The sequence below is a fragment of the Petaurus breviceps genome, unplaced genomic scaffold (genome assembly GCF_028583685.1).
Source record: "Petaurus breviceps papuanus isolate PSGF00001 unplaced genomic scaffold, PetGlider_PUasm1.0 91133, whole genome shotgun sequence".
NCBI lineage: Eukaryota > Metazoa > Chordata > Mammalia > Diprotodontia > Petauridae > Petaurus > Petaurus breviceps.
In genome coordinates, this window is record NW_027187419.1 from 70,976,394 (window position 1) to 70,992,795 (window position 16,402).

The 16,402-nt window shown below is 33.5% G+C and overlaps 1 protein-coding gene across 3 annotated transcripts in view; it reads left to right on the forward strand.

Moving 5' to 3' along the window:
- Positions 1 to 16,402, forward strand: part of NBEA (neurobeachin) — an 809,664-nt gene that overhangs the window by 171,233 nt on the left and 622,029 nt on the right. For all 3 annotated transcript variants that reach the window (XM_069079971.1, XM_069079972.1, XM_069079973.1), the window contains exons 11-13: positions 1,114 to 1,222; positions 7,697 to 7,849; positions 13,149 to 13,317. In XM_069079971.1, the coding sequence (XP_068936072.1) occupies positions 1,114 to 1,222; positions 7,697 to 7,849; positions 13,149 to 13,317 (431 nt within the window). The remainder of the gene's footprint in view (positions 1 to 1,113; positions 1,223 to 7,696; positions 7,850 to 13,148; positions 13,318 to 16,402) is intronic.

The following is a 16,402-nucleotide window of genomic DNA, read 5'->3' on the forward strand; positions in this document are numbered from 1 at the left end:
TTTAGGATGACTAGAGAGAAAAATTAATAACTTGTCTTATTTCTTGGATAATTTTCAACCTTTCATCCTATAATAAAATTTCATTTTATGTTGATTATGGGACATAGAAATTTTAACTGTTAACTGAAAATTAATTTCCAAATTAATTAGCTTCTTTGACTCAAATATATAGAATGTCAGCTTGATAGAATTTGATGGAAATAAACAGACATTTTAAGTAGGACATTGAATGTTGGTGAATTGTTTTAAATTACTAATTTTTATAATTCTCTGGTAAGAGCATAAAGGATCAAAACATTTATAATTGATCCTAATACATTTATATGTCAACAATTTTTTTGAAAAATTTTTTTCTGCTTAATCTGTTAAGTCATTTCTTGATGAAATTTATTGAATACAAGGTTTTTTTGGTATGTTTGTACATTTCATTTGTTTGAAACCTAATCATTTCATTTTTAAATCTTTTTAATTTTTCCATATACTTTGCTAAAATGAATGCACATAAGACATGTATGTATATATGTATGTGCATATAATGTAACATAATATGATCTCTACCTCTTTTAATAATGTATCCTATTTTAGACAATAGAGGCTTTCTTTAAAAGTCATGTCTTTACTTATATCTTAAACACATTGGTATTTTATAATTTTTAAAGAAGGCCTTTAGTGTTGCCTTTGGTAAAGGGATTCAACCACTGATGCTATTTTTACAAATTCAGAGTTTTATATATTTGGATTTGCTTAAAGTGGGTATACCTCTCTGTATATTTGTGTGCGTGCGTACGTGTGTGTGTACATGTGTGTGTGTGTGTGTAAACTTTGTGTATTTGGACTTTATCTATGTCAGAGTTCTGTATTCCCCTTGTTGATCATGGCATCAGGACAATCAGTTTGTATCTAATATAAAATGTTTGTGATAGAAACTTTTAAAAAATGGAAGTAATTTTTTTCATATTTGTTTTTAATGAAAGGTATTGTGGGAAAATAAACTTTATGTTAGATTTTAAATGTTATTTGACCATCTTTTCTCTAATAAAATAATAGTATAAATGGAAATTGACTTGAAATCCAATTTTGTTCATTATCTATATAACTATACTTTGTATACAGTGCGACTCTTTTGGCATTCCTCGTTGAATTGCTGAAGAGTTCAGTGGCCATGCAAGAACAGATGCTGGGTGGAAAAGGCTTTCTAGTCATTGGTTACCTACTTGAGAAGGTAAGTAATGGTTTTTACTTTGCAGCTTCAAAAATATAGAAAGTAGAACATACTTCTGATTTTTTTTTCTATTCTCTCCTATCCATAGGCAAATATTTCTTTACAAAGTCACACATTTTATGTTGTAGACAGACTAAATAAGATTTGGAGCCATGTGCTCTTAGGATTTTGAGTTATTAAAGATTTTTGAATAAAGGGATCTTATAAATCAAATTCACAAAGGAACGTTATTTCATTTATTTTATTTCATGTTTCATACAGTATAGTTTGTTTTAAGCTTATCCTATTGTGTTCCTAAAATACTTTGTTTATCACATTTTTGTTCATAATATATCAACATACTTCATTGTTTTAGTTTTCTCTTAACCTTTGCATCATAAAATCAAATAAAAAGACTATAAATTTCTGAAATTTTTATTTTTATATTTGGACATTTATATACTTTTATATATCTAAAATATACATTTTTATATTACTTGGCACCTTTTTCTCTATATTATTGCTATGTTAATATATATGCATAAACATTCACTATTTAGCTACATGTACTATAACTTAGGTTTAATTCTCAATGTTTGTTCTATATTTGCCAGAAAGTTTTCTAACTTTCCTCTTTCCCTTTTGTTCTGATCTTTGTATGTAACTTGATATTAGTGATAGGTTCCTCTCTATTTAAGTTTTACTTTGGTGAGAAAGTATTCACCAATGATTATTTTACAGATAGCTTTATATTTAGAGTGAAAGCATTTATGGATTATCTAAATTTGAAGAAATCATGAAAACATAAAAATAGTTCAAGCAAATTATATATGGATATATTGCCTAATTTGTCAGACATTTTATTTCGACTCTTTAATAACAGTGTGCTAAAAATTTAATATTAGAATTGTCTTTTTATAACCATATGAATGAAAATATAATCATAAATTGAGAGTTCACTAAATGGAACTAAAGTTTTATTTCAGTACACCCTATTTGGATAAATGTCAGCTGCTCACATTTTTTGTCTGGATGCATTCTTCTCATTTGAAGTAGTTTGTAAATCAGGCTTTAATCTGGAAGACAAGAGCTGATTTATTAATTTTACTTGCTTTGGAAGAAGTGATATTGTGAGTAAATGTAATTTCACAGAAGACTGCAATAAATATTGGTAACTTAATTTTTGATAGTGTATAAATAGGAAAAGCTTATGATTGGAAGCTGATATTGACCTATAACTTTTGAGACGGGGGAGATAAACCACAAGAGCTCAAGATTATTGGTTAAAAAAGTTAAAGGCATTTGTGATATTGGACAGTGTACTTAAATAGATGTGTAATAACTTTTGTTTATATTGTAACAGTATCCTATAAAAATTATTTTGCTTTATTTCTCTTTAATCAACGCTGTCTAGTTGTTTTACAGATATGTAATAATAGAAGAAAAAACAATTATAAAATTACATGAAAATAATAGTGATATGTAGATTCATCACTAAAATGGAAATTTTGATCAGTGGAAAAATTATCCATGAACACTCGGAGGATATTATCATAATAGTCCAAGAACAAAAACTAGTGGGGAAAGGAGTCTTTTAGATGAGATCTGCTATGAAAACTTGTAAGGCAATTTGACTGAAACTAGGCTTAGGATTAGTACTATATGCAATGTATTATGTTAAATGGATGAGATATACAGATGTAAAAAGTGTATACCATAATAAAAAATACTATAGGAAAATTAGAAAGAGACATGTTTTAGGAATTTACAGCCAAAGACAGGAGAGAAGAAATCACAGAAATAGAATCAATGATTTTTATAATACAAATTTCAAAAGCTTTTGCAGTAACATAATCTGTGCAACTAGTATTGTTGCAATCTTGCAACTAAATTTAAAAGTGTGGAGAAATCATTGCATTTAATATTTTTGCCATACATAATATATAACAAATTGACAGATATATAAGAGAAAAAGATATTCCCAAAAAGAAAAGTGCTCAAAGCATATTGTTTTAGAAAGAATTATAAGCTATCCACAGCCAAAATCATTAATTAGCCACTCCATATCTCTATGAAATGGAAAATTACAAATTCAGGCAACTCTGATGTTTACACTTATCAAATTTCTAATGTTGGGTAAAGATGGAAATGGTTAATGAGAATAGAGTCCATGGGGGAAAAGCATACTAATATACTGATAGTAGAAATTTGAATTGGTCTAACAATTCTGGAAAGTAATTTGTATTTATGTGAGAACAGTCAAAAAACTTGTTCATGCCCTTTGTGCCATGAATTCCACCATTGGTCACATACCCCAAAGAGGTCAGTGCCAGAGGACAGGTTTCATATCAAAGCAAATGTTTACTGTCGAACTCTGTGTGGTAGTTTTAGAAACAAGTAGGTGCCCTATGATTGGGGAGTGACCAAACAATTGTGGCATATTAATGTAATTGAATAGTTTTGCTTTTTTGTGTGTATTTTTAACCTCTAAAATATTTTTTAATGAGATAGGGAGGGACCGTGAAAACTTCAAGTCCACAAAGAAAGGCATGAATCTGAGAAATTCAGAGAACCACGATAAATTTCCCATTATAAATTGTTGTTGAGACATTTCTCTTCAGCTCATACTGGTGTATTTGATTTATATAGAAATGTAGGATTTACATTTTTCCCTTGTTAAAGTTCATCTTGGTTCCAACTATTTTTGAATCATGATTCTGTCATGTTGCCCTCTTTCTGACTGACCTTCCTCCTTCTTATTTATCAAAAGATAATCTCTTTGTAGAAAGTTAAACTTAAGCAATTTAAACACATCAAAACAGATGTGTTTTGAGCAAACGTTTAAATCAAAAGACAAAAAAAATAAAAGAAATCCTAAGGTCTACATAATTTAGTACTTTTATTCATTATTTCTAAATTATGACCGTTTTTAGGCCTTTCTCTCTTTCCTTGATTTCAGAAGTATAGCATCAACCAATACATTTATTTAACTTTGTGCCAAAAACTTTTCCTATTAATTTTTCTTCTTTAGGCAAAAGATTTCTTTTTTCTAGTGCAGAGGAAGAAACTGCTAGATGAGATAAAAATGTCACATTATGCTAATAATATTTTGTTTGTTTGAATCATTGCTCCTGCCCCCATTTTAATTTTAATTCTTCAGAGATAGGTTTTCCTTGATTTGTCCCCATACAGAAATACCAGCAGAATATTGACAAAGGCTTTTTGTGTCTGGGAGAATCTTGGGGTTGTTAAAAGTACTGAGCAGTTTCATAAAGGTGGTCTAGCCCACTTTTCCCTCTACTGTTCCATTCTGTACCAAGCTTTTCATTGTCCATGTCCACTGTCCTTCACACACACACACACACACACACACACACACACGCACGCATACACACGCCCACACACAGACACACCCCCCCCAGCACTTTGGTTCTTATCCAGTGCATGTCAGAATGGTTTTACCTGTGTGGGTGGGTATGCTGAACTCTGTGGAGGGATGACAGATTTCATTAGGAAGCTTTGCATTGTTCAGGGTATGATATAATCCAGTCCAGTGTCATTTGGAAAAAGGAACATAGGGGGAGGGACCTTACTTTTTAGTAGTAAATCTATTTTATATTCTGCTGGACAGCCTATGTGCAAATATGAAATACCTTTGGAAGCATGTGTCTTTCTATTCTGTGCCTTATGTTTAATATTGACAAATGAATGAGAAACATGCTTCAAATTTTAGCTAAAGTCTCACCCTCTTTATGAAGCCTTTCCTAGCTCTCTTTAATCTTTTTTTTTTTTTTTTTGCTTTTTGGATGGGGGAGGATAGGGCAATTGGGGTTAAGTGACTTGCCCAAGGTCACATGGCTAGTTTTTGTTTTAAGTGTCTGAGGCTGGATTTGAACTCAGGTCCTCCTGACTACAGGGCTGGTGCTCTATTCACTGCGCCACCTAGCCACCCCAATCCTCTTTAATCTTAGTGTCTTCAGATATTATCTCCAATTTATCCCTTATGTATCTTGTTTGTACTTAGTTATTTACATATTATTACCCAAAGTAGAATGTGAGCTTCTTTAGACTTTAGAGCAGAGACTAGTTTCTTGCTTCTTTGTATCTTGATGAAGTGCTATGCCTGGCACACAGGCATTGTTAACTTGGGTGTGTTCGTTAAACCTCCAGTATATGGCAGGTACTAAGTCTTGGGCATACAAAAAAAAAGGAAATAGATAGTTCTTGGACAATGAAATGGGGGAGACAGCATGCAAACGTATATATATATATATATATATATATATATATATATATATATATGTATGTATGTATATAGCAATTTATCTTTGGGATAAATAGGAAATAATTAAAAGAAGGAAAGTATTGGACTTTAGAGGGGTTAGGGAAGGTTTCCTGTAGAAAGTGGCATGTAAGACTTCATTTTACTGTTTTTTTTCCTCTCATCAACCAACTGTTACCATAAACATAGTTGGATCTTGTATCTGACATAGCTTTCTGTCAATTTTGTGACTAAATATGTGACCTACTATAGAATATCATTTATGGAAGCCTGCCCATTCCCTTTCATTGCCTTTTTCCAAGCATACCCATGATGAATGTGTTGATTATTCTTATGAAAATTTGGTAGAGATGAGAAAGTGTGTATATCTAATTTACAAGCTATTTTTTGTATCCTTAGTGGTGTGTTTAGTTTTGGTAACAGAAGCGTCCAGATTTTTTCCCCCCAAGTATTTGATAGGTTACCTTCTTACCTTCTTTCAGAAACTTTGATAATCCATCTCTTCCTCAACAGTCTCAAAATTTTGTCATCTCTAGCATGTGCTTCCATTGTACATACTTGCTTTTTGACCAATTAAGTGCTATTTCTATTTTTTTTTTTTTATGCAGGCCTTTAGGGTCTAAATCTGCTAGTTCCCTTGGCATTGATACAGTAAAGTGCTTATCATAAAAAATCTTTACAAGAGCTCTCCTATTTTTAATTTTTTCTTCCAGTGCCCAGAGTTCAAATTCTAAATTTTTTTTTCCTTTAGCTTTGGTATTTATGTAATCTTTAAGAATAAACAATATTTGATGGTTGACATACTTTCTAGGCTCCTTGTTTAGGTTAACTTCCTTAAGAAAAGCTGTATTTGTTGCTCTTTTGCCCATTTTTCAGCATCAACATATTGTTTACATAGGTCAGGTAGGACTACCCTCAGTTGACTGTTTTCTCACTTTTATTAGACAAAGATTTTGATCCAAAAGTTGATCAAGTTTGGATCTAGGAATGATGACTATATCATTAACACTCATTTTATATCTGTTAAATGTATAATAAATTTCATTAAACAAAAGTTATTTGATGCTTGCCATGTTCATCGCCTATTTTCTCAAAGTATATTTGATATAATTTTTACTGATGATTCTCAGATCTGTTTTCCTATCCCAACCTCTCTGCTGACCTCCCGTCTCATATTTCCAACTGCCTTTCAGACATCTTGAACTAGATGTCCAATAGACATTTTAAACTCAATAAATCCAAAATTGAACTCGTGATCTTTCCTCCTAAAATCTCCTCACCCCAGCCTTCCTTATTACTGTAAAGGGCAACCTAGGAGTCATCCTGCATTCTTCACTATCTCTCATCCTCCAAGCTCCTAGAGGCAAAAAGAATTTATTTACGGGATGGGGGTGGTCTGAGAATGATCTAACCTACATTTTAGGAAAATCACTTCAGTGAATGAATAGAGAATGTATTGAGGCAGGCTGACCCAGCAGACTGTTGTAGAAATCAAGGTTGCTGAGTGTTTCCATTAGAAAGGTGGCAGTGTCAGAAGAGAGAATAGGGCATATTCAGAGGTAAAATGTCTTTTTGTATCCCCAGCCCGTAGCACAATGACTAGCACCTAATAGGCACTTAATAAATATTCACCAAATTAAATTGATTTATTGTATAAAAACGATGCTTCTTTATCTATAAGTCTTGTACTCTTCTTGTTTCTTACTCCTTAGCCATGGTTTCCAATCTTTTTTTTAAACTGTCTTCTATGCCTGCCTTTTTTTGAAGTCACTAATTATTAAGGTATGTTAATTTAATCATAAAAACCCATATTTAGGGAATCCCCTTCAGTCATAATATATTTTTTCACCATTTAGTTCTATAGACTGTAAATGAAACTTTGTTTTTACCTTTCTTATTTCACTTTTTTCAACAGTACTGAGTGTAGTACCTTATTTATATAATGAACTTATTTAAAATTATTCCTAGAAATAGTTGGTGCAAACTACCTCAAAAAATAATTTTATTTAGATTCCAGCATTTTCTGTAACCAAATAAAATATTTTAAATAGCTGATAAAATTAAAATGATTAAACTGATCTTCCTACAGAACCTAATGGGATTATACTATATTAGTATGTGACCAAAGCCTTATTTTTTTACTATGTCCAACATTTTCCAATGTGATACTCTAGAAAGAAACTTAATTCTAACAAGATTTTTATTTTTTTCAGTCATCCAGGGTTCATATAACCAGAGCGGTTCTGGAACAGTTTTTGTCCTTTGCAAAGTATCTTGATGGTTTATCTCATGGAGCACCATTACTGAAGCAGCTTTGTGATCACATACTTTTCAACCCAGCTATCTGGATACATACCCCTGCAAAGGTATTTGGTTAATTTTGTTCATATTCCTTTTGTTTTAAGATACAGCTTTGAGTTGCTCTTATTAAAATATCCAAACAAAAATACTAATAACCTTTTAATTTTAATTTATGAAGTTAAATGATTTTCTTTTGAAATAATTTTTAGCTGTTAGAATTGAATTTTTGTTTTTCTCTGGGTCTGTGATTTCTTCCATGTTTTTAGAATTACTAGTGTGGAATCTACCTCTACTGATCTATTTAGGCAACTCCTCTCTAACTAGGAGCACTGAGAGATCAAGTGGTCTGGCCCCTATCATATAACCAGTATATATCACAGACAGGGTTAGACTTAGTCCTTGCTGACAACAGGGCAAATCTCTACCCAGTATGTCATACTGTCTATCAAGAAGAACTATCCTGGAAGATTTATTTTTCAACCTAGTTCCATTTTCTGAAGGAAAGGAAGATGGTTTGTTTTTAACCTTGTACTTCTTTGGACTAAGAGAAAATGTATTTAGTGTTTTAGGCTTGCATGAGGTAAATTAAAGAGCATTGAACTTAAAGTCAGGAGATGTGGGTTTTGAAATCCAATCTCTGCTGTTACCAGCTGTGACAAATATGCTGTTACCATGGATAAATCCTTTAACTTCTCTGAACTTTAATTTTCTTTCTTTTTTTTTTATTTTCATTTTTTTTTATTTTAAGCAATCGGGGTTAAGTAACTTGCTCAAGGTTACACGGCCAGTTATTACTGGGTGTGATGCTGAGCCCCCGAGCCCGGGATTCAATCTCCAGGTCATCCCAACACTGGAGCCAGTGCTCTTACTCGCTGAGCCACCTGGCCGCCCCTAAGCAATTGGGGTTAAGTAACTTGCTCAAGGTTACACGGCCAGGTGTTTCTGGGTGGGTGCTAAGTGTCTGAGCCTGGGATTCGATCTCCAGGTCTTCTCAACACTGGAGCCGGTGCTCTTACTTGCTGTGCTACCTGGCCGCCCCTGAACTTTAATTTTCATATTTGTAAAATGGCAACCATGGAATTTTAGTGGATACAGATCTGACCTCAAAGTCAGGAAAATCTGAGTTTAAATACTTCCTCTAGCACATTTTTTTAAAAAGAGAAAGAACAAAAGAAAACAAACAAACAAAAAGAAAATCTAACTACCAAAGCAACTATAGCAACATTGTAAGGAAATGAATTTTCAGTTTTAAAATACTGCATCAATCTTAGGAAGAAATGAAGAGGAGGAGGTGGTGGCCCCAGCAGTAGTTGCAGCAGTGCTCTTTGAAGGCGATGGAGCAGTATGTAAAGCTATTTTGTGGTTACAAACAGCATCTTCATACATAATTTAGGGACTTAATGAGCAACCATTTATAATATAACGAAAAAATTCACAGTGATATTTTATATTATCTTAAAGTTTCTCGGAACAAAAACATTTAAAAATGAAACTAAAATTTTTAACATAATTGTATGTTTATGAGTGACTAAATTCATAAATGTACAATTCATTTTTCTGTTTTAAAAATATTTTTAAATGCCTATGTGCTTGGGATTAATACAGGCCCTGGAGATAGACAAAGAGAGAAATAGTATAATTCCTAGCCTCAAGGAATTGAGGTCTTTTGACCCAATTTTATAGTGCCTTTGAGGTAGGTATTATCTCTTAGGTATAATGGAAGTTAGATTTGTTCTCTTTGACTCCAGTGGTATGAACTAGAAGTAATTGGTGGAGGTTTCTAAGAGGCAAACATAGGTTTTGATATCAGGAAAACCTTTCCAACACTGAGAATTGTCCAAAAATCAGTTGGGTTGCCTTGACTGGAAATGGCTTTTCCATCTTTTTCTAAATCTTCACACTTATAATTCTTTAAAAAAAATTTTTTTTGGAGGGGGGAAGGCAGGGCAATTGGGGTTAAGTGACTGGCCCAAGGTCCACATGGCTAGTAAGTATTAAGTGTCTGAGGTCAAATTTGAATTCAGGTCCTCCTGACTCCTGGGCTTGTGCTTTATCCACTGCACCACCTAGCCCCCCTCTTCAAAATTTTTAAGAGGTTGTCCTCATTGTGGTTCTATAAGGTAACAGGGCTTCACCATCTGCTTTACAGATGAACTAGCTGAGGTCTAGAGGTGATTTATTACATGCAAAACACTAATGTAGGAATTGAATATAAGCTTGCTGCTAGTGCTCTGCATTCTGCTGCATGTCAAGTAACTTTTATGCTCATCAATGTGTGGTGTTAGGAGAAAAAGATGTATTTAGGCATTGCCAGAGCATGTTGGTGTGAATGATGGGTGGGAAACCTGAGGCCTTGGGGCCTCCCCCCTGTTCTAAATGCTTGCTCTCCCTATCTTTAAAACATTATTCTAGCCTTTTGTCATACACTTTTGATCATTTCTATTGTTATAGTTTATATAACATTATTAATTTTATTCTTTTTACTTAAATATTTCAATAAAAAGTTTATTTTTAGTATAAATATTGTCTATTTCTAATGTAAAAAAATTAAGGTTAAATAAAACAACTAAGATATTTAAAAAGTAACATGCTTTGAACATATCTGAATTTTACTTGTTTTGTAATATCTTAAATCAGTGGGTTGGTTTAGATGATCTCTCAGGGTCCCTTTCAACTCTGGATCCCATTTGATTCTGTTTTCTCTGGCAGATTATCCCCTTTATCACCCCCCCACTCCCTCACTTATTTTCAGTCTCTCTGTCTGACTACTTCTCCATTGCCTACAAAAATCTCCTATCCTCAAGTCACTATCACTTAATCTTTCCATCCCTGCTGATTATCATCCCATATTTTTCCTCCATTTTGTTGTTAAAATTCCCTCAGAAAGGTATCTTCAACACATCCCTTCACTTCCTTTCCTCTCACTCTCTTCTTAACTCTCTACAGTCATCCATTATTTAATTGAAACTGATCTCTCCAGACTTACCAGTGATCTCTTTAATTTCCAAATAGAATGACCTTTTTTCAGCCTTCATTCTTCTTGACCTCTGTGAAGGTTGACCTCTTGACACTGTCATTCTCTCTCTTCTTGATCTAGGTTTTTGTGACATTTCTCTTTTTTGGTTTTCTTCCTACCTGTCTGACCTCTCCTCAGTTTCTTTTGCAGAATATTCCCCTTCTCCTAAAGTGGGTTTCTCCTGAGGTCTTTTCTCCTACTATTTATTTTGTTAATTTCATTAGGTCTCATGGATTAAATTATCATGTTTCTTGAAGATTCTCACATTTTTCAGTCTGGCCCCTAATCTCTCTGCTCACCTCCAGATGTGCATATCCAACTCTAAACTAGAGGTTCTGTAGAAACCCTAAATTCAGCAGGTTCAAAACTGAACTCATCTTTCTCCCACAAATGACTCTGTAATCCTGACTTTTCTCTTTCTGTCTATAGCACCACCAACCTCCCAGTCATACTGACTTGCAAGCTACATGTCATCCTTGACTTATTCTCAGTTATCCCCTGTATCCATTCTGTTGCCAAGGCCTGTCAGTTCTACTTTTGTAACAACTCTCACATATATATCCCCTTTTTTCCTCTGACTGTGCCATCATCTTGATGTGGTTCTAATCTCCTCATGCCTAAACTGTTGTAGTTGCCTGCTAATTTGTACGCCTGACACAAGTTGATCCCACACCTGTCCATCTTCGACTTCCTGAAGTGCACCTCTGACTATGTCACATATCTCCCTTTTCCCCATGCAGATTCCGGCATATTAAAACCACTTCCAGTGGCTCCCTGTTACCTTCAAGATGAAATATAAAACCCCCCTTTTTGTCTTTTAAAGTCCTTTATAATCTTTCTCTCCTATCTCATTTCTAGTCTTCTTATATCCTAAACTCTCTGTGATCCAGTGATCCTGACCTTGCTTTCCTTTGAGCAAGATACCCTAACTCCCGACTCTGGGCATTTTCATTGACCATATCTAATGAATGGGATGATGCTCTTCCTCCTCATCTCCACCACTTGACTTCCTTTAAGTTCCAGCTTTAATTTTACCTTCTATTAGACATCTTTCCCTATTCTCTTTTATTATAGCGCCTTCCCTCTTTTCATTATTTCCATTTTATCCTGCATATACATACATATACATACATACATGCACACATACACACACATATATGCATTTGTGTATTTGCACACAGTGGTTTCCATGTTGTTTCTCCCATTAGATTGTGAGCTTCTTGAGAACAGGGATTGTCTTTTCTCTTTTCTTGGCATCTCTAGCATTTAGTACAATGCCTGGCACATAGTAAGTGCTTAATAAATGTATACAGTGGACTGACTGGATCAGCAGTCCTATAAAGGAAAAAACACACTACTTTTTAAAACATATCATAGAACTATTGTCATCAAAATTTATCTGGTACTAACAAAATATAGAGAACTTCATCCAAGAACCAGTATCCAACCAAATATATGCAAAAGAATAGTTTTCAATAAAAGTATAGAAAATAAAAATTGAGGGAATGATTCACTAGTTAACAAAATATGTTCTGGAATATAGTCTAGCATTTTGGTGGAAAAATGGATTTAGACCTTCCTATAAGCTCCTAATCTTCAAGGAATAAATGAAACAACGACAGTTTCAGAAAGAAACTCATTAGTGTTAGTAGTCATTAGTTATTAGTTAGTAGTAGTTAGTTAGCTTATTTAAAGTAAGCTTGTCCTCATTAATGAAGAAATGCACAGTTAAAACAAGGTTGTGGTACCATCTCATAGGCCTCCACTTGGCAAAAAAAATTAAAGGAACTAAATTTAATATTTATAACTTTCATAGAAACACATATACTGTTATGGCTGTTGAACTGAAAAACAGTAGAATTCTTTGGAAAGCAATTTGGTGATAAATAGTAATAATTACCATCCTCCCTCCCCCCTACTTTTTTGTCACTAATTCATTTATTGGAAATTTGCCCCAAAATAGTTGTTGAGGGGGGAAAGAGAGGAACATCTTTTCAAAGACTGATATAGTGGTATTATTTGTAATTATAAAAAAATTGGAGGGAAAAAATCCAGCCATGGGAGAATGTTCAAATGAATTTTAGTAGATTAATGTGATGGAAATAACTCAATCACTATAGCAGAACAGAGATTGTATAAAAGGAAAATTGAATATTTTGAAGGGGATTAGGGGAATAAATAAATATTTTGTTCATTAATAAATTTTACATTTTAATATTTAAATTTTAATATGTAAAAGTATGTATATTTAACCTAAAATAAAATGAACATTTGTAACATTTGCTATTAATTCTTGTCCTTTTAGTTCCATTAATTCCTAGGTATTCATATTATATATTATTTATTAGGTTCAACTTTCTTTGTATACCTATTTATCTGCTGAATTTATTGGAACTGCTACCATCTATACTACCATACGCAGAGTTGGAACAGTATTACAGCTAATGCACACATTGAAATATTACTATTGGGTTATTAATCCTGCTGATAGCAGTGGCATTACTCCTAAAGGATTAGGTAAGTACAATATTACAACATATGTTTTATTTATACAATATATATTATTAAATGTTATCTCAGCATATAGGTTAATATTGCCTTGGAAATACACAGTACGGATAAATGCTTTGTTGAATGAAGGAATGGTATGTTGAGGATTGTGTTCAGTGAAGATTTCGGTCAGTTTTTTGTTACACTATTATGGTGATATATAGAGGGAGGTAGGTGGTACAGTGGATGGAGCACTGAACTTGGAATTATGAAGAATTGAGTTAAAAAAAATACTTCAGAGAGTAGCTTTATTTAACCCTGAGCAAAGTCATATAAACTTTGTATGCCTTTTTCTGTAAAACTGGGACAATTATAGCACCTACCTCCCATAATGAAATAATATTTGCAGAGATATTTGTAAGCCAGAAAATGCCATTTAAATGCAAGCCATTATGTCCTTTGTTTCTCCCCCAAAAGCTCCCACAATTTATATGGTTTTTAAAGCAGACATTTCAGTGATTTTACTAAGTATATTTTAGTGTTTGGTTTTCAAGCATTCAGAGGCTTTGGTTTTTCCCCCTTATAATACTTGTTTATGATAATTTTCTCTTTTAATCATTCTGAAGGGTTAAGTTTTAGGATATTATTGATCTGTAATGTTCAATATTTCTTCTCTAGAAACTACCACAGATTTCACCAGCCATTCTTTCTTGTGTTACTTTTGGTGAGAGGCATTGTTGCATGATGTTTAAGAGTGCTGGACTTGGAGTCAATAATAAATAAATCAACAGGCATCAGATCCAACAGGCATCATTTTTGACCTGGAGTCAGTAGTAAATCAATCAACAGGCATCAATTCCTGCTTTCACCAGGAGCTGATCTAGGCTCTTGTCTTTAAAATTTAAAATAATGAGACAATCTGTCCTCTCAAGGATCTTTCATTCTATGGGGAGAGATACCACATATAAATACATGTTATGAAACAAATATAAATTAGTACAAGACTATTAGGGAGAGAGAGCACTAGCCATTGGAGGGTATTCGGAAATGAAGGTGTTGTTTGTGTTACATATTGAAAGAAGAGAGGCAGATCTGATTATTTTTTCCACATTTCACTGGATATTCTCACTGTTTTTTCCCTCCTGATGAATTTTGTTACCTCTACAAAACAATTCTTTGGTGGTTTGATTGATACAACACTATAAATTAATTTAGCTGGTATTGTCATTTTTATTATGTTGTCAAAACTTAGCCATAAGCAATGAATATTCATTTCAATTCAGTAAGTATTAAGTGTCTGCTATGTGCCAGGTATTGAGTTAAGTGCTGGGGATTCAAATAAGAAAGAGAAACATAACTTCTGTCCTCAAGGTGCTTATAAATTAACTGGGGAAGAAAATAAAAAGGAAGCTGAAATGGGGGATGTGGGCAGCATGCTTTTCCTTGGAGTGGAAACTAAGTCTTATGGGAAATGGAGTCACCTGCTAAGTTCTGAGATCTCTATTAAGGCATTGGGAGGAACATATTGCTCCGCCATTCAGTCCTTCAGTCAGAGCTGAGAAGAAACTGAGGGACTTGATAAAGTCTTGAGTATCATCATGACATTTGATATTGAAGAGATAATTGAGGATTGTAAGACCAACAAGATGGAGGACTAGACATTTTCTCCAATTTTTATGACCTCTCAAACCTTGCCAACCTTTCCAAAACTGGAATTATGCACAAGATGTAAAGGAATTTTATTTTAAGTCACCAAAAATTGTAATGAGTTCATAACTCAGTGAACTAACGACAGAGAAAACAAATCCTTAATTGTTAATGTATTCAGTGGCATCTAAACAACAGTGGTTAACCAGAGAACTTGGGTAGGACACATGTGTGGCTCTGTGTTATTCTACTAAATTGAAGTGAGAAGTATGTAATTTAGCTAGGGCCTGTTCTTTCCCCCCAAAAAGCACCTGAGGCAGAGACTGAGGCCTGTGAAATGTGAATGGCCCAGCCTGGGAGGAGACTAAGAAGGCTTTGAAGTCCATCCCAAACTGAAACTACTACTATTAAAAGGGAAGGAATCAGAAGTGAGTGATAGGGGAATATGAGAAAAAAAAAAAACTGAAGTTAGCAAAGCTCTCAGGAGTATTAACATTTAATTGAAGACCTTGAATAAAAGTAGATAAAATAACAGAAAAGATATTAATAACAGAAAGGATTATGGCCTTTAGATCAGCTAAACAAGTCCAGAATTTATCAATAAATATTTCAAGACAAAGGGAAATGGATCAATACCTTATGAGGCCCAAGACAGAATGGATCACAGCGGGATGTTCCCGATGGTTTAAAAGAAATTGTGAGAGCAGAATTTATTAGCTGCACAAAAGAAATGATTAGTAGAATAGAGAAACTTGAATACACTACATGTCTCACCAAAGAAATAAAAGAGATAAAAATTGAATGGGAATGCCAATACACAAAGTGAACAATTGTCTAAAAGAAGAGAAGTAAAAGGTAATTTAATAATATTAAAAGAAAATCTGATCTTTATACCAGGGAAGTATGTTCATTTCAAAGACAGATTCTAGAGAGTCAAATTTAAGCATAGGTATCCCAGAAGAGCATGGTAAGTGAAGAAGCCTGAACAAAATAATGAAGGTAATTATACAAGAAAAGCTACTCCGAACTTCTGGATGCAGAAAACAAATATCAATCTAAAGACTCCACAGATTGCCTCTGGAGGTTTGGAGGGAATGGATGCTGCAAATACTAAGATACATAGTGTTTAAGTTTAACAATTCCAGTGACTACAAATTCTTAAAGTGATTGGGGGTTGGGGGGAGTGTGAAATCTTCAAATAATAAAGGAAAGAAAATTTAAATTAACACAAGACTATTCTTCACCCAGTAGTTAGGGGTAATGGAATAATGTATTCTGAGTCTACAGAAGAGTATAATGCATTGAACAACCAGGTATATACAAATATTCCTACCATGGGACAAAATCCTCTCTATAACTTGAAGGAACTCTTTCTAAGAGTGAGACAGAATAGAAAAAGGGGGTTAAGGGGATAGATCTACAAGATCTACATAGAAATTTTTAGAAGAGGGAATCTAAAATTAAC